Genomic DNA, 27955 nt, shown 5'->3' on the forward strand with positions numbered 1-27955 from the left:
TTGAGATAACAATATTTTATTCAGTAGTTAAAATATTAAATTACCGATGTATCTTCATCTCGTTCTATTTGGCACAGAAATATTCTTGCCAGATTGCAAGTACATTGCGCAATTCTGCTACAACATTACTGTAGGTTTACGTTGGAACATCTGTATTTACGATATTTCCTTACTTTGCCGCTCTTAGCGCGCATGGTCCAATATTATATTATATTTTTTAATTATTTTATTTTTATACAAGTTTATGAACATTATTTCAATAGTACTGCCATCCTGTTAAAATTCTGCAATTCTACAAAAAATTCTACAATTTGCAAGATTGCATTGCAGTTGCATTCTGATACAGTGTGAAAGGTGGACTTTTATGATATTCGCAATGTACCATATCGTTGTATCAACGCTAAAACTCAATAACGAGAAAACTCATAGTTTCACTAGTCAATCATCCTTAAAGTAGCAAATAAATATTTCTGAGGTAACGTATAAACAACACGGGAAGAAGGAATCCGTCTCGAGCCTTATCATACGCAAATGTATTGCGAGCTCGTTTGTTGCGTGTTATTGATTTCACGTTTATTTCTTTAACGTAGATGTTATTTTTATTTTATTCCGCGAGTATGTATTACCATAACTCGATCTTGATAACAATATAATGTATTATTCGATACATATACATATGTATTAAGAAATACACTACATTTGTATTTTATTACGATACAAAAAATTGTTATATGTTAGAAAAGGTTTAACGTATACAATTAGTATGTCTAAAAATAATTTTAGCTGTATTAATAAGCTGCACTAATAAACTACGAAAAGTCGCAAACTTTTTTCAGTAATTATAAAAACAAATTTTGCACACTTTGCAACTCCATTATGTTACACGCTTTTCATGAACACTCTGTAGGTTGCTAAGGCTATCAATTTACTTCGGTAACATGATAAACTTGACCGTAATCCATCTTATGGCCATTAAATCCAAAGTCTATATACGTATGTATATGTATATATTTATTAACAATCAATAAGGCTAACAATGTTATGTACTATTGGCAATGCCGATCGCAATCGGTCACACAGGCGACGTGACGCAATAAGTATAAAAGTTTGCAAAGTTCCAAAGCACTTGAAAAAAACTAATACTGTAAATTACATTATAAATAAGTATTGTATAAGAGAGTAGAAAAATACCGCATTCACGCATATGAAATTGTCGAAACTTCATAGCTTTATCTAGTATGAATCTCGTGTTTACAAGAACTCGACGTTCCCAACGATATTCCTCAAATTTTTCAGTTGAAAAGAAAACAAAAATTAAATTTGCATTAAGATTAGAATAACATCAAAATACTTTCTCGGAACAATCAACGCTATTTAAAACAAACAAAAAAAAAGATTGCGCTGCTAGATTTTGATGAACAATAATCGCACAGAAAAATCGTTATCATTTTTACTCTTTAACGGGTAATATTAATTTAATAGTACGCTAAATATAAATATAAATTTACTATATTTTTCTGAATTTTCAAAAACAGTTCAAAAGTAATTTATTTTTTCTTAATACATATTGTTAACTATTTTCGTAAACTGACGAGTTTATGAATGTGCAATGTTGTGAAACAAATTTATATCTTTCAATTCATAATGTTATCATCGTGTGTAATCGCAAGTTAATGAAGATTACATCATTGTACTACATGCAAAAGAGAATATTCACATGTCTTGTAAATGCAAAATACGAAACGACGCAAATAATTTAAGTTTTTCTGAGCATGTTTAAAAATCGCGAATGTCAATATCGTAGCAATTACTATACAAACATTTTTAAAAGTTTTGATATGTTCATCGTAAAAGTATTATATTATAATATTAGTTACGCATTTATGAATAGTAGTATCAATTAGGTTTATTGCTGAAGGCATTAGCATTGTTCATAGAAAGATATGATACCAGACAATTGACGTTTAAAAATATCTTTGTGTAATAAAATCTTGAAAAACACAATTTTCGCTTCAATTTAGACTAATGGCAGTTTTCTAAACTATGTTAGAAAAACAGATTTATCAGAAAAATATATATCAACAGTATAATAATAAAAACTTTATATAATCGCAGAATATTCTTATAATAATGATGAAGCAAGAATGAGTATAATGTAAATGTTAATGTTATCCAAGTAAATTACGAATGTTATATATACAGAACCGTATTTCTCCATTATGACGTATCGACATACGTAATCAAAATGAGTGAATCTTCTAGAGAATCTAGAAAAATGGTATAAAAACGATCACGTCAGCGATATCCTTGCCTTTGCGCATTGCACACGTGGCGCGATTTGCATCTTTACACGAGCAGGATTTATGCGTTTCCCTCGCGTTAATTTGCATACAGAAAGTCGCGCTGGGAATATATCGTCACTGCGACGTCTCCCCATCCGGTCGGATCCGCGCGAGTATCGCGGTGGTGACGAATATTTCCATGGCGTTGATTAGCGGTCTTAGTAATTCGAGATAGTGTTGGTGAAGGTGGCCCATGTATCCTCGATGGGTGCCAACACGGTGATCACTATGAGGACTGCGGCGAACACGACGATAACCACAAAGTACACACCGAAAATGAACTTCCGCATACCGGAGTGCTGTCGGGAAAATATTCAAAATGAGATTTTGTTTGCATACTGATATTTGTTTGTGCACTGAATTATTTTTCGGCGCGATACTGCTCTTCAATATCGATATCAGGAACTGTTGAATGATCTCTATAATTTATATACGCAAATTTGCACGTGTGCCAAATAAGATATTTATATTCTACAAATGTCTCCAATTTGTTTTACTAATTTCAGTCAAAGCAAATCAAATTCTTTAATATTACTCGATTAATTTGATTTATAAACATGAATATATCTGTTTTATGTATAAAATTGTAAAATATCGAGCAGCTGTCTTTTAACGCGTAAAATATGCTTCTCATTAAGTTATAGAATGCGATTAAATTTTGCCATTATTACTGTTAGACTTTATTCACAAGAAATGCGTTAAAAAAGAGTACAGTTAACAATATCACTTCTCTCGTCTATCTATGTCTCATTGCAATTTTATTAACGTCTCACGGTGGATCGACACGCGTTAGAAGACAGCTCGATCACGTCACTCTTATTTTAGAAAATCTTACGGGAGCGTCTCGTCTCGCATCTGGATGCACCATTGATCCACGAGAATGCATGTCTTTCATTGGGAATGAATTCACTCTCTGACTAGCTTGTCTGTCAGAGGCACATCCAAGGAACTGCAATAAAAGCAAAAATGTCACAAATACTACAATCGGAATTAAGTCTCGAGTAAGGTGACTGTTATTGGACATTGACATAAATTTCATTAAATATCAGATTACTTATTCATTACCAAGACATTGCTTAAAATTCAGTTTTTACGTGATTTCCATTTTTCACGTAAATACGCAATAATCTAAAAGAATTTTGTTTTATTGATTCTTTCAAATCTAGCGCAACCAAAATTGTGATGGTTGCACATTTGCATTAATAAATTACTTGATTACATTCTTTCGTGATTTTCTCTCGGACTTTTCGAGATTTTCAGAATTTTTTTGCGTGAATGAGAAATAAAAAATTCTTACTGTGAGAATGAGATGAGTTAGAACATGGAAGACCACATATGCTGTGAGGATCCAGTCGACCCAATCCGGAAGTTTTGCCTTGTTCAGTCGTACCGCGAAGAAAAGCGCGATTACTAGTTGGAATTTCAAGAGAAATTAATCTTACAATACATTTATTACACAAATTTATTACATATTTTATAAATATGATATTTAATGTTATTCTTTATCACCATATCAAACAAGATGAGATTAATATAAACAGAAAAATTCCATTTACTTGTTGCAAAATAATCTTTTTCTGTGGAAAAGCTACAAGAGTGCAATGCTATAAATAAAATTCTTTAAATAGCAATAAGCGGGGAAAATGTAATATCGATAAACACAAAATTAAAAATAAAAGTTGGTTTGCTATATTTATAAACTTACAAGCGCATATTTTTGCCACGTTACCGACGAACCAGTGAGCCCAATTGAAAAGAGCTCTTCGTGGTGCGCCAGGATGTGGTCTCATAGCTGCCATGAAAGGCTGGATAAAGCACAAAATCGTGGTAGCCAGGCCGACGGAAGCGTGTATCGTCTCGGAACTCCACGTGCCCAATTCTACGAATATTATCACGAAGGCTGCCAGCGTCATCGACCACGTGAGCACCATAAAGAATCTGTGCCACTTGGGGAAAAATATCGATAAACCTTTATTATAAAGAAAAAAGCACGAGAAAAATGATGTAGGACACTTTTGCGTGATTTGAATGTTAATGATGTACGAACATAAGAGTGAGGAATATTATGAATATAAAGCATTCGAATAATAAAAAATTAATGATGCCATGCAGAACGTTGAAATAAAATATACTTATAGTAGGAATATAAAAATAAAATAATTTTTTTTAATAAAATTATATAATTTTTTTATAATACATTGAATATAATAAATCTTGAATGTGAATTTCTTTATGTTATATTTTACTTATACAAGATGAATAAATTAAAAAATTAGTAGTTTACGAGATATTCATTATTTTATTCTTGTATGTATATTTCAATATAAAATATAAAATATCTCGTTACTATTGATTTTTTTGTAACTCTAGCTTAATACTTTTATATGCAGAATAATTAGAAGAATCAAGTTATATAAAAAAAGATACATATAATTTTAATGCCGTGGTTTCGAGATATTTTATTGATCCGATACTTTTTTCCTCATGTATCAGTAAAATATAACATAAAAAAATTAACTTTTAAAATTTATAGGTAATAATAATATATGTATAAATAATTTTATTTTTTAATTAATATTTTTAATTATTTAATTTTTATATCTATTATTGATTTAATTTGCCTGAAAGTAGCTTTTCTGTCTCTAGAGAATAAATAAATTAACTAATGAGATCTCCAATCTATTAGTAACTGATAATAATAGCAAGATAGGCAAACTAATCGTGTGTACAATTTTAACAAAGAAGTAGTGCACATACCAAAAATAAATTAGATAATTTAGTACATTTAAAAATATTATATATTAAAATTTAAAGAAGTTTAAATTCACTTATAGAATAAACTTAAAAAATTCATACGAAAAATTTGTCTAAAAAATGATTAATGTTACGAAATTATTGCAAAATTAATGAATGCAAGAATAACGTGATAAAAGCACAGATAAATTAAGTGAGTTCATTAACCCTCGGAAAATACTTCACATAGCACTGCGGCTAAGTCATTCTTGACCCGTAATCTATTCTATTGGATAATTGTTCCGCATATGAACATAGTACATAAAACAGCTGTAAAGAAACAGTTTTCGAATTTGATTTTTTATACTCTTGCGGTGAAAATAAAATGCACGAGTAATCTTCAAAAACTAATGAATGTCTATCGTTTTGTGAGTAATTTAGCCATCATCAGAGGTTAATATTAATGGCACCTTTATTTCAATGTAATCATTCATTGCCGATAATGAAGGAGAATGGATCGAAGAGCATTGTGCAATTTTGAAAGGGTATGGGAAGTAACGTGAAATGGAATATCTGCACTTACAGCGAACCAATGATCCTTTCCACATAACTGTGAGCTGACCCAGGTCTGTCTATAATATCTCGCGAGTAACATCCCGATGGAGGCTGTGCCGATCCACGATGCCAGCATAAGCGCGCCATGAAGGCGAATCAGTAGGTCACTGGCTGCGGTCCATTCCCCGACGTCAGACAATCTCTTTGAGGTGCTGGTCCCGACATAGGCGAGATTGTGAAAGTCAACGCCATTTGCTAAAAAAAGTAGAGAAATGATCTATTCGCGAACCATTTGCATTAAACTGGAAAACAAACTTCCCGTATCTCGCAGACGTGTTGTATAACGTTACTTTTAATCAATATCCAATAGTCGCGCCAATAAGAATTCCAGAAATCAATCTGCCTGAATCGCGCTTCATTCATGTTCCTGCTCATTCGAGCAGAAACATAAGGAAGCTATCAAATTTGCAGTTATCGCAACCTGCGACGAGAAAGTCGTAAAGTTCTTGCACACTTTGCTCTCAACAAAAATACACGGGAAGAGTTAACTTCACCAAGTCCCGCCAACGTTTTCTTCTCTCTTTATTTGAAGAAGTGCGACAGCAAATTGTTACGTTATAAATCTGGCATTACCGCGTTCGTTAAGCCGTATAACAACCTGTCACCCTGGTTTAGTAGTTAGCAACAGTTATCGCAATTTCCCTGATTAAATTTTAATTACGTTGGAAATTGTGTATTCGACTTATACGTACATTTTAAGTCCGAGCCGGCGGCCAAGAGGAGATGGTACGGATTGTTGACAAGGTCGTACGTACGTCCCTGAACGTAGGTGAGCTTATCCCGTCGAAACTTACAGTATATCATGTCGTCTTTGATCGCGCGGCCCTCCAGTTCGACCATGCCTTCCGGCTGTGAATAAATTGCGAATGGAGCAAGGTCAACAATTAGGCGACGCGAAGAAAGTCGGAATAATTTTAATTGATCATGCGATACGCGCACAAAATGATTCTAAAATGAATCACCGTATTTTGCAGAGATATTCCTCAACCAATTTACAATCGACTTTGCCTGCCGGCAAGAAACTTGATTGAACACATTTAAACTTTAGAATACGATGAATTTTGAAATATAGAAATTTTACGGTAACCTCGTGTCAACACCCAAGCACTCATTTTAACTTTTCTCTTCAACTACATTTTAACTACAATAATAGGTGCTTTGCAAATCGTAAAAAAAGTCGACAGGCTATTACAAGTTAGAATAAGTCTGAAGGTGAGCTTGTGTGAAAAGTAGAGAATAATAGAGAATCGTTTTTCGAATTGTCGCATGCAAAAAATCTCTCGGGAGGTACTCTAGAGCATTGTAGCATGAAAATTCTGGATATTGACACATAAATCTCGTTAAATGTTTGATGTTTAATATATTACTTTCAGTGAATGATGTGTGGTAAAATTTTGAGGCCTGGGTATTTAACGGGTGGGTTAATACTGTTAATAGCGAGCGGCGGAAATACCCTTACACGAGTTTCGTAATTATTTGTAGGGCTTAAAGATTCACTGCATTATCGTAGTGGGAGCGACACTGCCAGCTATGCGGCTAGCACAATAATTGGGATTTAATGGGCCAGACTCGTTGCCCGCGCGCGACAGAGCGCAGGGCGAATTAATTAATGCAACAGTGCACCTAGTCGGAGGGCGGTGCGGAGCATAGTAAACGATACTCACCATCGTGTAGCGTGTATTGCGCCTGCCGGAATTCCAAGACGTGTGTAACATAATTTCGTTACCCTCATTCGTGCACTCGACTACGCTGTCTTCACCCTGCGTACCATTTCCCGTATTATTACTTAACCATTACCACTTAATTGTTGATCCGGTAAATTATGCGCTTAATTAATTGCAAATACGTCGCATTAATTTTGACAGCAATGACAACGTTAATTGCCAAGTAAATATTACACGTTCGACAACGTTAAATAAACCAGCCTGAGCAACAAAGAAATCCAATCGCGTCTGCGTAATAACTATTCAAACGCGCATTAATAAATTAAAAAGTGAAATACGATTCCACATACAAATTAGCTAATTAATAAAATATACTAATTGTGCGCGCTGACGTTGCGTTTGTAATATTTTACAATTAATATTTGTTGAAGAAAAGTATATAACAGTCCATGAAATCCATAAAAATTTTAGCGAGTTTCTTTTTTTTTCCAAAAGCAATTACGCCGAAAGGAAGTACTTTGAAAGGCGCGGACAAATATTGCAGCAAGATAATAGAAATCTCCGGAGAGGACCGAAATGGCAGCGAGAAGCAACTTCACATACTTAATATAAAATACTTTCGCAGAGATTATGCAAGTTCCCGCTTAAATCGTACGAGAGTTTGAAAAGAAGCTGCGCGGGATACTTTGCGTGCGCAGCGTCGCGCAATTACCATATTCTTATCGTCCGACAGACCGACGGCGACGTATTTGGCACCCTTCCGCGCCTGCATCTCGAAATGATATTCGTCGCCCTGCACGATCACGGCCACCACGGCGTCGCAGTTCTTGGTTTTTATGCAGCCTGCGGGCGTGCCGAAGCAGTTCTTCGTGGTGTGGCAGCCCGTGTAGAACGGGTCTACCTCATCCTTCGCCTGCAACGAGAACACACACCTGGGGATGACGTGGGGAATTTACAGGCGGGAATGCCATCCGCGAGATAGTATCTCGTGCGGAACGACGCGATTGCGGAGATTGCGCAACGTTCCTTCCGTCGTTTGATTCGAAATCGTGCGACGACACGAAAATGAGCGAGGCACGGGTAAAGGCGTTTTGGACGCTTGTCGATCATCGGGAGACGCTCGGGAGTCTCTTACGCATTATCTTACAAACGTTCAACTTCGATATATCGGGCAGAAGGGGTGAAGGGAAGGAGACATTCTCCCTCGCTATTACAAACAAGCCGTATAATACAGGGAAGGTTATTTAAAGTGTAGCTTGAAATAGTTTCTCGCGTTGGATATGTAAGAAGATAATAAGAGTCTAGTGAGAAAATACAATATATTAAATCATAACACTGAAAAATGTACCAGAGAAAAAAACTACATTCTCATTTTTAAATAATTAAAATTTCTAAAGAGAGACTGAACCTTATTATAAATATAAAATAATTTGCAGTGTAGTAAAAAGTATATATTTGATGATCGGATGTATATTGAGAAATTAAAAGTAATATTATTCTGGTGATTACAAACGTTTATGTAACTTTTGATAAGAGAGAAATATTGAGCTTTGTATTATCACAAGCACAAAAGAAACGGTATTGTATGATGATATAGAATTAAGATAGTTAACGTTGCATTAACACTTGTCTGTGACGCAAGGATGCCCACGGTTATATCAACGATGCGAATATTAAGCGTTCGCGCGTAGGATTACTATTGTCGTAAGATCAAGAAGACATACTTATTTCATAATGCAATTGAACACAAAGGTATCGAGCTAAGCTATCTCTGACATAAATATTATAATTAAGGATTTTTTAGATGTAGCAATGCCAGCTAAAAATTATAGACATTTAAAAACTACAGGTCTCTTAGGTTTTTCTTTTCCTAGTCAAGAACAAAAAATTTTGCCCGTGAACGCCCGAATTTTTATTCCATAGTTGCATTATGTAACTCGATGAAACAATTCGATATCGTCATACCGCCGTTGCGCAGCTTTTTTATCACATACAGGATGTTTGGAAAGATCGAGAAAAAACTTATACAACATATTAATGAGATCGAGCAGGTAAAAAGAATCCGTATAAACTTATGTCCAAAAATTCTTTATAAAAGTTGCAAACTTTTAATGATTTTTATCAATTATGTTATAATTATAATTAATTAAAGAAAAATTTTTCCTTCTACAAGAAGAATACAGGCTTCTATTTGTGAAATTTAATGACTCTTGTCGAACTCTTTTGAATATCACGAATTTGTTATAATTACATTTATTATAATTATTATAACAATTGATAAAAATTTTTAAACTTTTCAAAAAAACATTTTCAGACGTATGAAGTTTTTTCAACTATTCACTTTCATTAACGTGTATAAGTTAGGTTCCGACTGTTTTAGACCTTCTTGTATATAGTAAAAAAAATGCGCAACAACAATATAATAATACTATCTTATCATGTTATGCAGCTGCAGCAGGTCTATTCTAACTTTTAACGACAGTTTCGTTACAACGTCGTTGCGTAGTTTTTTTACCATATATTATATCTGTACGCGCAATAAATATCTGTTACAACAACAAAATTATTGTTAAAGATTATACAATTTATTGGAACTGCAAAGAAGAAAACAATGAAAAATTTGGCTTATAAAGGTTTATGCAGCGGAAAAGATTATTTTGCCGCAGCTCTAAATAAATAGCTTTTAAACGCATAAATCCAAGGAAAGTTTTGAACGGATTTTTATTAACGTTTTAATAGATATATGTGAAAAAATTTTGTTAAACTCGTAATCCTACTTTCTCGTCATATTTGCAAATAAATATCGTACTACAAAATGCGATTTTACGTAAGAACCAAGAGTAAACAAAATATTAAATAATTTTTAAACCAATAAAAAAACTGTACTTAATTTTTACACAGATACTCAAACGTGACAATAGAGCAATCTATTCTATAAAATTTTTATATTTTTAATAATGGTTTGTGACACATACATCTTTAAAGTCTAACAAAATTTAGCAAGATTTAATTTTTGAGTATCTTTATAATATAATATAACAATGTATTGAGATTAATTTTTGTAAATCTAGATATTATTAATAAAAATATACACATAAAATAACCAAAAACAATAAAACTTTAAATATTTTTGAACAAGAATCGTGTAATTATACATAGAGTGAGTATGTCATTTATAATTGTTGTACAATTATCTTATTGTATAATAATTATATTATGCAATTAATATAATCTGTATATATGATTTTTTATTCAATTTTTACAATAAAATAGAAATTTCTATATGTACCGATATTCTATATGAAATAAAATTCAAGATTTTTACGTTCGGCAAGATTTTGAGACATTAGATGTTTAGAAAGTACTTTGATTAAATATTATATACAAATACTGTATAAATTTGTACAAAATTTTAATATCTCAAATTAAATATTGTTGTTTAAATAACGCATAAATAATAATTTAAATAAATATTTAAAATTAAAATAACTATTCAATACAATTGTCTCTAATAAAGTTGAAGTATGTATGAATCAGCACGAAATCCTAATAAAGAAGACCTTGTGGAGCAAATCATGCGCAACAATCCGCAGGAGCTTAGCTCAGAATCGAACGAAAAGGAAATCTGCGGCGAGAGAAAGAGAAGTTTGACGACCAGCCTTCAACTTAGATACGCTTCGCGAAATCGTGCGTTCACGCTCCGGCGGCCTCGTTCGCTATTACCGCTCTTTGGTGTACTTTTACGCTTTTTATCGCGAACGATCGAGCGCCGTTTTCAAGGAAAGGCCACTCGTCCGCACGGCAGGATGTAATTATTCAATAAAGCTGTCGTACGTATTGTTTAACTAAGTCAAAAAGCAATTTTCTTTCAACGGAAAAGTATTCCCAATTCATTTTCCACAGAAAAGTGTTTTCGCAGCAGCGCTTAAAAGATATCGAATCGCGAAGTTATGTCGAGAAGCCTGATAATTTATAGAAATTGCACAAGCGATCGATACGTCCTTTCATCTGATCATCTCATTCTCAAAGATCTTTGTAAACTGCAAATGGATTCTGCGTATTTTGATATCTGCATAATGTATAATAGAAAGTTGGTGTAATATATAAATGTATTAAGAATTGTATGCGGAATTTGCGATTAACAGGTTTAAATAAATTTGTAAAAAATAGAATATAAAAAGAAGATTGATAATAATAGCAATGACTTAAATTCGGAGATTCAGATATAATTTGAAGATTTGGTATTCTTATATATTTTTAAAGTTACCGCATGGACTCTGCTAAGATTTCTCTCAAGTTTCTCTCGGATTTCTCTGAGACTTTTAATAAATTCCTATTTCATACATTAGGGATTAACCCTGCATTGATCGCACCTTCTAAGTACTGCAATATTTTATTCATTTTTTCTTAATATAATGAAGCATCTTCTATGCAAAAAACTTACAAAATAAATATTTAAAGCTGGTTTGCCTTTATATATATATATATATATATATATATATATATATATATGTTTAAAATTATATTGGTTGTGAAGATGTTTATATGTACGTGTGTGTATATATATATATATACAGGGTGCGAGAAAAGTTCCGGGACGGCGAAATATCTCGAAAACTAAGCATTTTAGGAAAAAGTGTTTCAGACAAAAGTTGTAGGGTTTAAAAAGATTTATTTACTGATCTTATCAGTTTGACCTTGGATGGCGTCGCCAAGGTCAGATCGAAATTACATTAATAATTTTTTAAATGGAACACCTAACTTTTTATTGCATATTCTTGTAGCTTATCTCGAGACCTTTCCAAAACATTACAAGAAAGTTTATTTTCGTTGAGTACTTTCCGAGTTGTGAGGCTTGAAAGCTACAGTGTACTGTAGTGTGGGTCCAGCCAGTTAAGGCAAGAGTGGCGTGTGGGTCCGGCCAGTTAAGGCAAGTGTGGCGTGTGTCCGGCCAGTTAAGGCAAGTGTGGCGTGTGTCCGGCCAGTTAAGGCAAGAGTGGCTGGACCCACACTACAGTACACTATAGCTTTCAAGCCTCACAACTCGGAAAGTACTCAACGAGAATAAACTTTCTTGTAATGTTTTGGAAAGGTCTCGAGATAAGCTACAAGAATATGCAATAAAAAGTTAGGTGTTCCATTTAAAAAAGTTAATGTAATTTCGATCTGACCTTGGCGACGCCATCCAAGGTCAAACTGATAAGATCAGTAAATAGATCTTTTTAAACCCTACAACTTTTGTCTGAAACACTTTTTCCTAAAATGCTTAGTTTTCGAGATATTTCGCCGTCCCGGAACTTTTCTCGCACCCCTGTATATATATATATATATATATATATATATATATATATACACACACATACATATAAACATCTTCACAACCAATATAATTTTAAACAGACAAAAAATGACATAAAAATTTGGTTTCTTTAAGTAAGCAAATTAAATATCTATCTGTTTAAAATTATCAAATTTTTTCAAGATTTTGTATTTTTGTTTACATTGATAATTCTTTTTCTCTGTGTATATATAACATGCCTTTATATTTATAAATATAGAATAAATATAGAAATATATATATTTTTTATATTTATTATTTTATTTTTTATAAAATAAAAAATATGTAATTTTCAAAATTGAAAAATACAATGGAAAAAAATCAGCAATGAATATCTATTGTACTGTGCGCAAATAACGCAGAATTCATAAAAGTTTTGCTGCTAGAGAAGAATTTCGAAAATGTAATGCATTAAACGAGTTGCTTAAAATGCCTGTCGTAATTTAGCATTCCTCTGTTTCTTTCTCTCTCTCTTTCTAAAATCTAGATTTTCTTTTTGTTTTATCAACAATATTCGACATAATTTCTCGATCATTCCACTTGGCGATCCTCATGCGATAGAGATCAAATTCGTGGGAACCGAATCGCGAGTCATAAAAAATCCGCGACACGAAATCGCGAACGACCGCGGAAGTGAACGGTGAAAGTACATAAAGCATAAATTCCAGAACGTTGGCTGCGGTCGCGTGTTATACGTTTGTTGTACACGGTTAAGGGCCGTGCACGGTACATACGTAGAGATGCATAATTCATGCATCCATGCGTCACGCGCCGCTATATTCGCCTCTCGAATTTTTTACTTTCTACGATAACATAGACGACGATAGCGTATTATAGGTATATGATACGAAAAGCCGGAGATTAACGAGAAGAGATATTTTTTTATCGTTTTAATCAAAACTTTTGAAATTTTTAGTCACATAAATGGCAAAAACGAAAAGAGAAAACGTTGTAGAATCGTTTAATGTGTAGTTTTACTCTCGACTTTTAATAGAATTTGTATTTTACAGCACGTCGTATTTCAACTAATTATCCATTTTATGATACAAGTGATGTTCATCGAGATAGCTGTGAGAATATAAGCATGTTTTAATTGAATTTAAATTTCGCGAAACTATAATACAGATTTATGAGTGCGCTATTTTATTTCTCATTTGATATTAACAATGGATGTAATTACTTATTTATCTTGCATATAATACACTTGGAGCTGACAGCTTTCATTAATTGGAATATCATTACAATCCATCCATGCGAATGAGAATTGAAATATTTTAATTCAACCGTCCGTTTTAATCTGTGCAAATAACATAATGTAACGGCATACAGTAGGACTCGCGAAATTAACAAAAGAAATTAAAGTAAATGTAAGACAACAGATGCGAGTCAGGCACACTGAAAAAAGAGTTTGGTAATAGCTACCAAATGTTGAGTGAAATAATGCCAATTAAATGTTTGATTAATATAATTAAAAATAATTTGTTTTTCTAAATATTTTGTAAATATTACTAAATTTGATAATATTTGCTAAATATTTAAAAAAAATTATTTTTTATTATATTAATCAAATATGTAATTGGCATTGTTTCACTCAACATTTTGCTATTTTTACTAGCTATTCTTTTTTTAATCTTTAAATTAAAATAAAAGTTTATTTGATATTAATTGAAAAAATTACTTAATTAAATTAATTAAAGATGTTTGCGTTTTTTTTTTCCTATGAAGTACAGTTTTTCAGAAATCTTTTATTTTTGGACAACTCCAAAATAACAAGTGCTCCGTTTTTTTTCATAAAGAGAGACAATTGATACCGAGTAAGTTGGCGAAAGAAAAAAATAGCGAGAATGACGTGTTCTCGATGGATTTTGGAATATTCCGTACGCAACAAACACAAACAGAGTAAGTTCATTGAATGCGATTAACGAGAATCCTCTGTACTCGGTGTCTAGATCAGCTGCCATGCATCCCACGAGCAATATTCGCAAAGCCACACCTATCGGGACTTACAGGCCGCTTACATCATTTAACACGATGTAATACCACTACACGCATTTACCTTATAATGGTGACGGCGCGCGCGACAGGAAATATAATACTCACCGCATAACTGACGGTGCGGCTGTAGTAGGGTGGCGTGGTGGTCCTGAAGGTAGTAATGGGTGTAGGTAGGGTCGATACCCCGATGGACCGCTTGTCAACAAAGACTCTGGGAGATTCCACGCCAACCCAGTACGTGCTGTAATCCTGAGCGAAGGTAGAGCTACGGAAGAAACAGAGGTCAATGATCAAGCGGTGAAACAAGATTTAACAAAAATAAGAGAATAGTATTTTAGTACGTACAAAACCAATATTGTAGTAACATTTTAATAAGGTCATTATTATATGTAAAAAAGTATACTTGTATTTATATGTGACGACTGTCCCAAATATTATAATTAAATTTGTAAATAAATTTATAAATTGAAGTTTTTAATTTTTATAAGTTAATTATACATATTTATAAATTAAATCTTATTTCATTTTTTTCTTAATGTCAAAGACTTTGAAATACTGAAAACCGTTTAAAACTAATTTACGTTAATTTACAGATCAAGAAGTTACATGTAAATAGAACATTTCTAATTAATGTATATCAGTATATTTATAAAATTATTAAAGATAAAAAGAATTATTTGGGTATGAAATACATGTGTTTTTGTAGCTTTAGGTGAAAATAGGTTAATTACATAGAAGAGTTAATTACACATAATTCAAAAGAATTAGGAGAAATTTTTCTGAAAATGAACAACTAACTTTCAAAAAATATTTAATTTTCTGCGCTCTCGTTTATTTGCATACATGCTGGAGTATAATGTAAATGCATATTAAATGTTCCATATGATATAAAATATACCCGGTAATATATCTTAATAAAAGTTTCACATCTTATATCTTAGTAAGCGACTTGTTTTTTTCTCATTTTTAATTGTCTCTCGTGAAAATTAAAATGGATAACCAGAAATAATAATATATGAAAACAGAGTTAACAATTACGAAGCCACTCTTCGAGTTCGAAAATTAAAAATATGTAACGTTATAAAATTAATTTTTAATCGGTTTTTTTAATCTTGTTTCTCTTAGAACCTGCTAACGACGTACAATGAGATTATAAAACTCTTGACGTTTATTAATAGTGAGAGTCTATTCACGCAGAACTCTTAGAACACATTGAAATTTGCTGAGTGCAAGTGACGTTAAATGTATTAAAAGTATTTTCACGTAGACGCTTTTTATCGTTTTTTTTTTTGATTTTTTTGTTAATACTGGTTGTGGTGAAATATAAATATCAGAATACAAAAGTAGTGAGAGAAATTCCCAAATGGTACCGTAAAAACAAAACAAAACTCTCTCGAAATAAGTTACGAAGTTTTAACAGAGGGTCGCAGCTGCACCTACTATTAAACATGCATTAGTAACTCCACATCGATTATTACAAGGAAAAGTTTATAAGGAATGTTTCGCGCGTTCCTCGCACCGTTATGCCCGCACGAGCGCGTTGAATTCCAAGCACGAGCCGCATCCACGCGTACGGTAATACCTAATTGTGATTCATAAGTGTGATACGCGTTGCAACTCCACGAGTATGAGTGCGGATTTACGTGTACATATGCATGCATACAGAGGTTAATATTAGACGCTGGAGTCATGACTCAACAATTAAGCCGTTTCCAGACGCTGATGTTTCTCGTTCTAAATTTTATAGGTATTCAGCAACTTCGCAAGCTTGCGGAAATAATTCTTGCGGTCTTGACGCGGCTCATGGCGCGGCAATATTCAAATCTGATAAATAATTTGTTATCCTATATTTATGTTAATTATACGCAACGAAGTAAAAAGAAACTCTTGGAAAAATATTGTTTTCTGCATTATTCGTAATTTAAAATTGCGATGTAAATGTTTTATTTCATGAAATTGATCAAATCGAAAATATACAATAAATTGTACGTGTATTTTCGAATTTGTGAGATATTAATTATATAATGAAAAAAAATATTGTTTTTACGGAATATAGGTTGAGACAGATATTTAGCATATAAATTTTAAATACATTAATTCTTCGAATATCTGAGAAATAAGAAATTTCTTAAATAAAACCTTCAATAAACTTGTTCTTTACGTATTACACGGAAGTGCAAGAATTCTTCGCGGTAAGGCTCATTTAAAATTCTTTTAATTCAAAGAAATAGTTTGTTATGTCGCGTGATTTTATCATTTAAGTATCATTATTATTACGCAACGATACTTACTTGAAGATAATGGTACCTTCGTAATCGACTGGAGCCTCCCAATCGAATTCAAGATTGTGCTTCTTGTTCGTGTTCGTATGAGTCACGGAATTCTAGACACAAGAAACAGGAAAAGTTTTTTTTTACGATAAGAAATTGCATGTCATTCACGTTTACAAAAGAGACTCGATAAATGATTAAGCCTTGAAGAAATCGTTAAAATATGATACAAATAGGCCTGTTATATAAAAATAGAGCGCTTCAATGAATCAGATTTCAGGAAATCACAGTCATAAAATTAATGGAATATAGATGAAAATAATTATTGTAATATTTAGATATCAAAAATTTGAAAAATTTAATGCACTTTATTTTCTTCTTTAAGGAACTTGAAAAGATTCATCCAAACTTGTAAAGTGAAATGTTAATTCTGACAAGGAGAGATCTAAGTACGTATTTTGAAAAGTCGCGGATTTTGAAAAGTTTGATGATTGAGAATTGAACGTCGTAAAAGTAACGTGTGACATTAAAGTATCAATAAGCCAAAAGATTGAAGTTATAAAATTTTTCTCTTCTTTGCTATTCGAGACCGACTGATATTTTTTTAAATATATATTGTGTATGTACATGTATATATTATTTTTCTATGCTTTTTATATTAGTTTTATGATTCTACAAAACAAATATAATTAAAAAAATTTGTAACAGTCTGTTTATTTATTTTTCTTAAATAAATAAATTTTTTAAAACGAGATTCATACCCTCTCTCCTTGTAAAATGCAAATCAAAATATTTTTATATTTTACTCCTTGATTATTCCAAGTTTATAAACATTTCGATGTTCACTAAATTATCTTTGATTTTGGTATTTAAAATGTAACTTCATGGAAAAAAAAGGGAGATTAAAATACTATATATGGTGCAGAAAGTACCTTTACACCTCTGGCGCATTCCACGATTTTCGCGGAATCGGGCAAGTTTACGAATTCTCCCACGTATTCGCCGGTGTCGATGTCCCTAGCAACGATCATGAAACCCTCGTATGCGAGACCTTCGGGACTTCCCAGAATCAGACGGACCCTGCCTTGACCTGCTGCGGGTAGTACCTGATAAGGTGGATACGACGATTGTATCCCGGAGCTGCCGGCATGACGTGGCGTCAGATCGAAGCACGCTTGCGACGGTGCCCCATTGGGTAATCCCAGAACCTTTACAAGCAAGCCGATGACCAGAAACAGCAACGTCTTAGGCATCTCTATAACGAAACGAGTCCCGTAATGTAATTAGAAAAGAAGCATATATGAATAATGTAGTATTCTTCGTATGCAAATATGATATTTTGCTGATAAAAAATTAAGTTTAAATTGACTAAAAAAAATATATGTCATTAAGAAAATAGGTAGTCTTTTTTTAGAACTTGCTTAATATTTTTGCATCAAAACTTTTTACGTTGTTCGATTTAACTGTTTAAATTGCTTTTAGCATCAGATTTGCAATTAACTGTGACGCACGGCTGTAACAATCATGAAAAAGCGAATTACGTATTCACGATTATTCCCTCACGGGAAATAACGAGACAAAATCGGGAAATATCTAAATAGAACAGCGCACTTGTTTAAACGAACAGCAGACAATACGCGTTTGTGTTTAATGTTCTCCGGTCACGTCGATGTTGAATTTATCCGATATAACGTAAACAGAAATGTGCATCTGGCAGCAATTCGCTGTCGCTTATGTATAATGCACGTCTTATTCCCTTGCCTGTACATAGTCTCGTATGTAAATTTCAATTTCAACAATGCATTTGCATTAGTAATTGCTCACGCAGAAATTGCGATGATATACATGTAATGACTCGTCTGATTTCATTTCGATTAATCAAGTCGCGAACTGCGAAGACGTCTGAGCTAAGAATACATATATTTTTTAACAATCCTTTTGATATCCAATCACGAGATAGTGATAATTGATCTAGATTCTAATTATCAGTAACCAATTGTAATTCTTTTTTTTTAAAGTGTAGATATTTAATTCTTTTCACATTGCGCCCCTAATCGTACAAAAGGTGATGCGTTGATTTTATATCTAAAGTATGGAAAAACTCCATGTATCTCGACGAAATTACTTATTTCCGATATATATATAGCTTTGTAACGATAATTGATCCAGATAAACTGGAGAGCATTATTGGCGATAAACCGTTGACAATTTTTTTACGATACGTTAGAGTGCAAGTTAATTGTTAATTGCTCAATCATGTGAAGTATTGTATTAGAATGGATCGAGATAATAGGAGTCTCTCTATTGAGACACTAATGAGCGACCAAGTGAGGCGCGAGAAGTGAATGACTTGAAGAAACGAGCGCGCTCGCTTGTGTTGCACGGCCCACGCCTGAAAGAACTGACTTTCACCCTTTAGGAGTTTAACTCCTTACGTGTTTCTTAGCTCGCGCATTCCTAAACGCCCCGCCACTACTGAAATATTCCCCATTGCCTGCCATTATGTAACGCCAACTGACCCTCGCCATTGAAATGCCACGTAGCCACGGCGATGCCCGCTGCAGCAACGGTTTCTTGTCTTGCGTCTCGCAGTCGAAGCATAATCGTATTAAAATCAGGTTTTTATACGTTACGTATTCGCTGTTAAAACTCGCTGTCTCGTTACTATCTTATATTACATTTTCCTGGCGAGACTACTTCAATTTTGCACAAATTCGATATATAATCTTTTCTCTTTGTAAGCTTTTTTCCTCTAAAGAGCAAACAAGAAACGAAGAAGAATATATATGGCCATAGTTGTGTGAGAAACGTCCAACTTCACAACATTATTATTTTTAAATTATTGTAATTAATGAGTAATCCGTACATTGTTTTACATTAGAAAAAGTATCCAAGCTTAATACATGTTTAAAATTATTTAAGAAACAGTTTTTACATTTTTAAATCACATTAAATATTACTTGCATTTTTCTCGACTTCACGTGAGCCGGTCGTCTCTTGTATAACTATAGCCATTTATATATAGTAATTCATTAAATTTAAAACTGAATTAGGATATCTCAGGTTAAATAGAAGATCCATTCGGTTACAATTAAGCAATTCATTTCAAACGTTATTTAAAAAAGAAATAAATCTTTTTTGCATTAATACAGCAAAGTATTATTACCGCGAATATTTTTGTACATATTTCTGCAAGATCGCATCTTACTAGGAAGTTAAGTAGTACCTTAGTCAGCAATAAAAGCGCGTTCCTTTCGTGGCGTCCGCAAATCACTGTTATTGCAAAATGTGCACATTCGAGGCAAGGTCGATCACTTGCGATAACTGTTAACTGCGCTGTATTGCACTTTCACAGCAGGCCACGACATACACACACGCAAATGCGCACACACGCGCACACTCACACGTATTCCGAATTAGTCAATTAGGATTAGACTGTCCGCAATACGTGTTGTTGTAAATTCATCGCAAGAAATTGTGGATGATTGGCCTGTCGCGTGGAGGGGCATAGCTTGGTTCATTCATAAAGGAATTTGGCGGCGACTTTTCAACGACGATTTAAAACGATGAATAACTGAGATAGAGATTCTCAAGATAACTCAAGAAGAAGATTCTTAACGAAGATTGGAGAATCCCAATTAATCGGCTTGCTCTAGCATAGTTACGTAATGACGCAGTAGCTATTATAATAACGGAGACGACTTTAAAATATAATTTGCACACGGCGTGTCTTCCCAGCAAGCTTTCGCGCATAATTCTTCTATAATGCTACATCTAAAAATAAGCATGTATTTACATAATAACATGATGTTACATAGCGAAAATGATATCCAATTTTTTACGCAACACCGTTATTAGAATATTATTACTTACACAAAAATGTGTATAAAAGAAATTACTAAATTGATGTAAATTAACCCTTCGTAGTTTAACGTTTTTTTTTTTCGCTGCTCTTCCAGTCCAATCAGTTTACTGATTCCTGATAGTGTTTTTAAAGGGGTTTTCGAGCTTTAAAAAAAATCTGAAAAAAATCTGATACACTCTTCCATTCTAGGATGCGATTTCACAATTGTTTGACCTGAAACGTTTTTCACTTTTTTTTTTGTACGCGTCCGAATTTCAGGCAGAATAATTCAAAAACTGAAAAAATTCTCCTGAGTCTTCGAATCCCAAGTTGGGCCACGGAGAGTTAATAATATATTCTGTACCTTTACGCTACACAATGTTATTGATTCAAACAAATTTTTTAATCTAAACACGAGTAAAAAAATCGACTGCATGTACGTTATATTGGCTTTCCGTTACTCATTTTTCACTTCTACGTCTGTATTCCGTGTTCACGTTAGAATAAACGACATCTGGACGGAATAATCGATAATTGAAAAAGGCGTTTGCAAGGAATTATCTCGACAATGCAGCAATCGTGAATAAGGCGAATCGGTTTTGTCCAAGATCAATATTGCGGGTGAATTTATTTCTCTCAAACGAAGGCCTCAATTTACAAACAGCTACGATTGCCGCGAGACATGTATACCTACGCGACGTGACACATCGGTTACACGTATATACAACGAGAAATCGGGACGATTGGTTTTTTCAGCTGTAAAAACTGTGACCGTGTGTACCGCGGATAAAAATCTAGTCGTTGGATTCTCGTTTTTATGTGACAGTTCGAGGAGGAATTAAGATCGCGATAATCACCTGCGTGCCTAGCATTATCATATATCATTATTCCATTGTACAGAAGAGAACGAGCACAAGGCTTCACGTTTTGCGGTTTACAACGCGCGCATGTGACTCATTCGCGGCGTCATACGCATACATACACGTGTGCACAGCTCGTTGACACGTACATACACAGGACTCACATGTACGTAGATCTACCACAGGTTGTATCTTCTTCCTGCGTGGTCCTTTGTGAGCGCACAGGAAATTCCCAACGCGATGTGTACGCGATGACTTCAAACGTTGATTCGATAACAATTTATTGCATACGAAAAAGGTCATCGTGCAGATGTTTTTTTTTTATTGTTAATGACGTTGTTGATTTTTCCATTATCGACATTTTAATACGTTAATTATTATAATTAAACAATAAACAAAATAATAAATAATTTTTTGTTTTTCGGATTGCAATTTTTTTAAAGGATTTAAAAAATTTTATCATATTAACGTCAATGTTAATATGTTCAACTTAAAACACTACACTCAATCAATATCGTGTTAACTAAAAAAAAGTATATTAAAGTTCTCAAGTTATTTGCAAAAAAAGTTAATGCCCGTGCTTGAATATTGATTTTTTAAAACTCTTTTTAACAAAATTTTAATCAAAAAACAAAGAAATTATTTCTAACTTTATTTACTGTTTAACTAAAATTGTTTAGATAAATATTTGCAAATTTTTGTAGTTAAAATAAAAATTAAATTTTATTTTTATCAACAAAGTAGGAATTAACTATGATAACTGCGCGTTCAAATAAAGTATTGCGAAAATCTATATTAGATGACAGAAATGATAGTTTCAGTCATTTCTTGGTAGTCGTTTAATATTTATTTGCCTTTATCGTCGCCGCAGTTACGTTTGCAATGAAAAAGTTATTCGACACGCCCTGGGAATATATTCAGAGTGCGATCTTCTCAGTAGCGTATTTCTCTTTTGTTATGTAATGTGATCTTCACACGATGCACTTTCATTTCGCGTAGTCGTGCGTTTAGTTTGCTCGGCAAGTTCTTACTAATTTGTCAGGTCGATATCAAGATTGCGTTATGTTTTTTGGAACACAAAACCGACTAGCACGCAAATAAATAATATTATATAACAAGTGTAGGAATAATATGAGACAGCTATAAAATTGTACGATAACTTAATGAGATAATTAACCATTATAAATGTGAACTAAGGGGGCAATCAGACACACCCTAGTATTTAAGTACCTTTTAATTTAATTGCATTTTAATTTGTATAATATTAGGTATTTTTAAAAAAATTGAAAATTGTATTAAACGACGTATCAATTTAATATAAAATCGAACATTTTAAATATATTGAAAGATATCACACACACGCGCGCGCGCGCGCACGCACGAACACACACACACACACACACACACATACTTAAGCTCTTTATATATCTTGTTTATTTATCTATTTTATTTATTTCATTATTATCAAGGTTATTTTCTTTGCGTTTATTTTAAAATAAGCTATATCAACTTTTCGCGTAATAAACTAGCATTTGCAAGTCGTGATAAAACATGGCATTTTCCTAATGCAGTTCCGAGTTCTTTTAAGTTGGAAGCATATCGCGCCGTCGAGTAACTAGGTATTCATGACATGTTCCTTCGAATGAGATACATTTAATTGTATTCGTGCAACTTGCAAGTTTCTACTGCTTCGAATGTCATCAGGCAAACAAAGTATCGTGCCCTCGTGTCTTCCGTGTTTGGTGAACGCATCGCCATGGTTACGTCGCCCCGTTGTCCTAGAATTTCCACGTCGAGCATTACTCTCGCGTCTCTACGCCGAACCGCAAATTATTTTATCGGTTACGTAAGCCAGGGACCACCGAGCAAGAATTCAGGGAAACGTCATTCATCGCCGCCGCAATTATACCTAACGGCCTCCTCTTTAATGAGCACAGCGCTCCTCTCAGCTCATCGATCTTGCTCCGATTGTTTCACCTTGTCTTACGCACAAGTTGAATCAACTAGTTATAGAGCAACCGATGTCTAAAGATGAATACGGACGTGACATACATTGCGCTCGTGTCTGCATCTCACGATATCTCCACAAACGAAAAACTCTTCTTTCAAACAAATTTAAATTTATATTTTTCAAAAATATTCTTGAAAAAATATATAGGAAAAGTTATAGAAATAGGCCAATTTGTAAACAATTCATTTTTAATTAACTGCAGCTTGTTTAAAAGTTGGACAAGAGAGAAATTGGAATTGTTAATAACGTCTTACTTATTTATGTAATAATAAGACAAAGTTTCGTGTCAAGATTCATTTTCACATTCCACTAAAAAGTTACACAAGAAAAAGGAAATTAATAATGCGGGAGGAATTGTCACGGAATAATTCTTGCATGTCTGCACAATGAGCTGTCTACGATTATTTGAAATTATAATTAAAAATAACCGAGGCGCACTATTGATATCACTTTGCGTTTTTGAGAAATAATTCAGTTAATTAATGACGATGACTTGTTCTTATGGACGGTAAAACCCAGCAGTGAATCATCGTACGAATTATTTGTCTGTGTCTGTGTCTGTGCGTGTTGCACTAAAATAAGAAATAGTGTATCCGCATAACGAAACATCAAAAAGAATGGGACGATTTCTCCAAAGTCGATTAACTTTAACCGTAATTCAATCGTCTTTGTACCTCTTTCGGGATTTTATCTCTATATATAGGAGAAGACACAGAGAGACCATTGTCCCATGATTAAAGTTAATCGACATCGGAGAAATCAACCCTAGAGTGATCGAAGGGATCCAACGGATCCACTCGATCTTCCGCTTATCGTTGCGGAGAATCGCGCTCCCATCGTCCACACACAACATACAATGACCCGGATTAAAGAAAAGCTGACTGGTAAATTCTTCCACGTTCGTTTTAGGTAGTAAAAGAAAACAGATTTAACACATTTCAACGTCATCTTCAGTGAAATGTTAAATTCATCGAAATCTGTCACGTTTCTTTCACAAAACGGAATACAAGGTTAACGTCCCAGTGACTGAACACTTACTTATATCCAGAAATGATTATTATTAATTTCAAATATTTCTTTATTATGTTATTAAAGTTCTAATTTTTAAATGTTTTAGATTATAATTAAATTTTAATATTATGGAATAATAAGCTTTCGTCCAGATATAAATATCTATGAATAACACTTTAATATTTAATATTTTATAGTTTATATATTTTTTATTAAGAAAATATTAAAAATATAATAAGTATGTTTCGACTAGTAACCTATTTTTGTTTGGGAAGAGTAATTTTTACATATCAAATTTATCTAAAATTAAAAAATTCATAAGAGTCATTAAAGTAAGCAATTTATATATTAGTAAAGAATAAAGAGAATAAATAGTAGTAACAGTAATGTTATGAACTGTTTGTAATCACAAAATTAATCTGTATAATACCTAGCGGAAAGAAGATTTGAATCACCGTCACGTTTATTCTCAGAATTCTAAAACAGGCAGGAAGCAGCTGAACTTCTTATGAATATTTACCTAACTCTTTTCTTAACGATATTCTAAAAATGTTAAAATAAATTTATGTTTACTTTTATACACATACAAATCGCCTAATTTTAGATTACGTTGCATCTTATGCAGTTTAAATGAAAGATTATCGCGCAAAATACCATGGCCTAAAAATACACTATAGTACACTTACTATAGTTTTTATTATTAATGCAGTCGATATACATTCATTTCCTAATAGCCACTGAGCTGAGAAAACGGTGTTCCAATTTAGACATCAATTACATTATCAGTTAGCACTAGACAGTATTGTTGTGTTTCAATTACATTATTAGTTGTCACTAGACAGTATTGTTATGTTTCAAAGAAATTTTTATATTTAGATGTACGAGTATATAAAGATACAAAATATTTAAATATTTCCTATATAAACTTAAATCCCACATTTAATATAAATTTAATATTTTAACCATCAAGACGTGATTCTTTTATCATCTAAACTACAATCTGTTGAATCTTGTTTATTTTTTTTATTTGCCACTGGTGGAAAAGCAGAGAAAAATTTTTAATAGGAAAATTATTTATTAATCTGAAAAAGGAATAAATAAAACAAAGCTAATAAAAGTCCAAAACGCAAATGAAAAAACGCACGATTACAATAATTAATAGCGTTTATTCTTCATATATCCATAACTTTCAATGAATATTTTGACCCATTTTCAAATTATCGTAAAAAAGCATCTCTGGAACCTGCCATAAGGTCACTAACCGGTTGTCAAATCCGTAGTATTATTCCGTTGATTAACATTCAAGCTCAAGGGCAAGGATGTAAACGTGAACATTAGATAAAAATGTCAGTCAGTAGTCTAATCAGCTGCAACGTGTTTTAGGATAAATTAAGAAAAAAATAAATGTCGTCAGAATTTAACATGCTTACTCTTCGAAGTTTAGTAACTGTCTTGCGGATTCCAAGGACGTTTTTCTACGATAACTTGTAATGCTGATGATGACTCTAAAAAGAGTTGAAACGTTCGTTGAAAATTATAGATACATGAAAAATAAACGCTATCAATTATTGTAATCTTACGCTCTTTCATCCGCGTTTTGGACTCTTGTTAGCTCTGTTTTATTTATTATCTTTTTATTTTAATTTCAAGAGTCATTATTATTCTATTCTTCTCTATTAATTCTTAGATGATTATCAGTCAATGGAATGCCATTCAATTGTGAAGAATAGAATGACGAGCGAGTGATGTAGAAGAGCTGAGAGTTTCAAAGCTAGTCTTATATGGCTAAACAAAAATGGTATGTGACCCAATTGTTTACCGATTTTGGAATATATTACGAAAAAGTTATTGATAGCACAATAGCTTGCTTTTAGGAAAGATAGTATCCGACGGCATAACTTGTTAAACAGCTGGGTTACATACCTGCTTTTTCTTCGATTTCTATCGGTCAATTACCCAGGAAGAACCAAGCACATGTTTACGATATCCGTTCGCTCGTAATGTATCTTTTCGTAATATAGCTTTGAAATTATTAAATAGCAGTTCTACATATCCGCTACGTTAGAATTAAAGTTTGGTAAACTTAAAAAAATGTTTACAAAATCCTACAAGAAACAGCGCTGAGATTCAGCTATATAGGGCTCATCTTATAATTTTAATCCTCCGCAAGCAATCTGTGTTTTTTTTTTGCACGAGCGCAATTTCATTCTCAAATTTTAATTAAATTTGTCTTAATTAAACATTTTAGCATTTTAATTAAACAATTATTTATTAATGTAGCAGAGATGTTAAAAAATAACCCTAAATTTTTAAAAAATCTAGAATACTAAAATTTAGATAACGAAAGAGACTTAGAATGCCTACGGGGTAAGTAAAAATATGATTGCCTACGAGTTAATTATTGTTTTACGGAGTCTATCGTGGTACCGAGATTCACGGTACCTGCTCAGACTCAAATCCGCGTGTCTGCGACTGTCGCGCAAGCACTCACCGGTCCTCATCTCCGTCGCGGGATGCAGATCCTCCACCGGACAACGTTCACCACGATGTAACACGCGCGCCAAACAAATTCGTAGGGGGCTCACGTGTGCCGCCGCGCCGGGCGGTACGATAACACACGCGCACTAATTCACGGTCCACGTCAAGACGGCGTCCATCGATCGGTGTCTCCCTCGATCGTAGTCCTCCGACGCTACCGCGGACGCGTCCTTCCGCTCAAGAGCGGACTCCGAACCTGTCCTGTACGCCTCGCGGTCGAGAGAGAAAGAGAGAGAGAGACGCTCCGAAAAACGCGCACCTGTTTTCGCCGTTTTTGAATTGCGCGCAACCAAGAGGAGTCTAGGCGAGGACTAGCGACGAGCTGGGCTCGATCGTTCGCCGAACGTGGTTCTCGCGCGGCACTTGTTGATCCCGCAGCGGCATACTTCCGTTGACAGCGTCGAGAACCACACCTTGCGAGAGACTGTACGAGAAATACGGACCGAGTTGAAAGGCCCTCGGCCGTGAGACCAGCTCAGGTCCGTAGTTACACGCTGGTAGTAGACATCGGCGATCCACGCTGCTCGACCAAAGCACTCGAGTGCTACGTAAGCATAAACCGATCGAAAGAGACGCGCGCTTATTGGCGTCTTGCACCGAGAATATTTAGCAATCTTCGTGAGAGAGACGCTGCAAAGACAAATATACCACTCGTAGGAAGAGGAAAGAGCTTCTCTAGAAATAATTTATTGTATTTTGTAAAGCTTTTTTTGTTATTAAAGACGTACCGGTTT

The 27955-nt window shown here is 33.6% G+C and overlaps 2 protein-coding genes across 4 annotated transcripts in view; one reads left to right on the top strand and one right to left on the bottom strand.

Moving 5' to 3' along the window:
* On the bottom strand, window positions 1–27670 carry LOC105203658 (putative ferric-chelate reductase 1 homolog). Of its 2 annotated transcripts, none has more exons than XM_011172527.3 (12): window positions 27175–27670; window positions 17890–18212; window positions 16979–17070; window positions 14793–14952; window positions 8067–8267; window positions 7355–7450; window positions 6383–6539; window positions 5659–5885; window positions 4048–4288; window positions 3640–3752; window positions 3178–3291; window positions 1–2641 (listed from the first exon to the last, which is right to left on the bottom strand). In XM_011172527.3, exons 1-12 carry the CDS (start codon window positions 27182–27184, stop codon window positions 2501–2503), a joined length of 1875 nt encoding a protein of 624 aa, XP_011170829.1. In that variant the 5' UTR covers window positions 27185–27670; the 3' UTR covers window positions 1–2500. The 2 variants fall into 2 exon arrangements, with proteins under 2 accessions (XP_011170829.1, XP_025989973.1); XM_026134188.2 differs by lacking the exon at window positions 27175–27670 and adding an exon at window positions 20184–20370 and having other exon boundaries at window positions 2442–2641.
* Window positions 1–27955, top strand: part of LOC105203657 — a 168300-nt gene that overhangs the window by 129594 nt on the left and 10751 nt on the right. The gene's annotated exons all lie outside the window — the stretch shown is intronic.

This window comes from Solenopsis invicta, chromosome 1 (assembly GCF_016802725.1).
Source record: "Solenopsis invicta isolate M01_SB chromosome 1, UNIL_Sinv_3.0, whole genome shotgun sequence".
NCBI lineage: Eukaryota > Metazoa > Arthropoda > Insecta > Hymenoptera > Formicidae > Solenopsis > Solenopsis invicta.

Excerpts from the sequence above, each read along its gene's own strand:
- LOC105203658 (XM_011172527.3), bottom strand. Across the intron at positions 17,071-17,889 it reads AATGCGCCAGAGGTGTAAAG|AATTCCGTGACTCATACGAA; the intron begins GTACTTTCTGCA and ends TCTTGTGTCTAG. Across the intron at positions 2,642-3,177 it reads ATGCGAGACGAGACGCTCCC|CACTCCGGTATGCGGAAGTT; the intron begins GTAAGATTTTCT and ends TTTTCCCGACAG.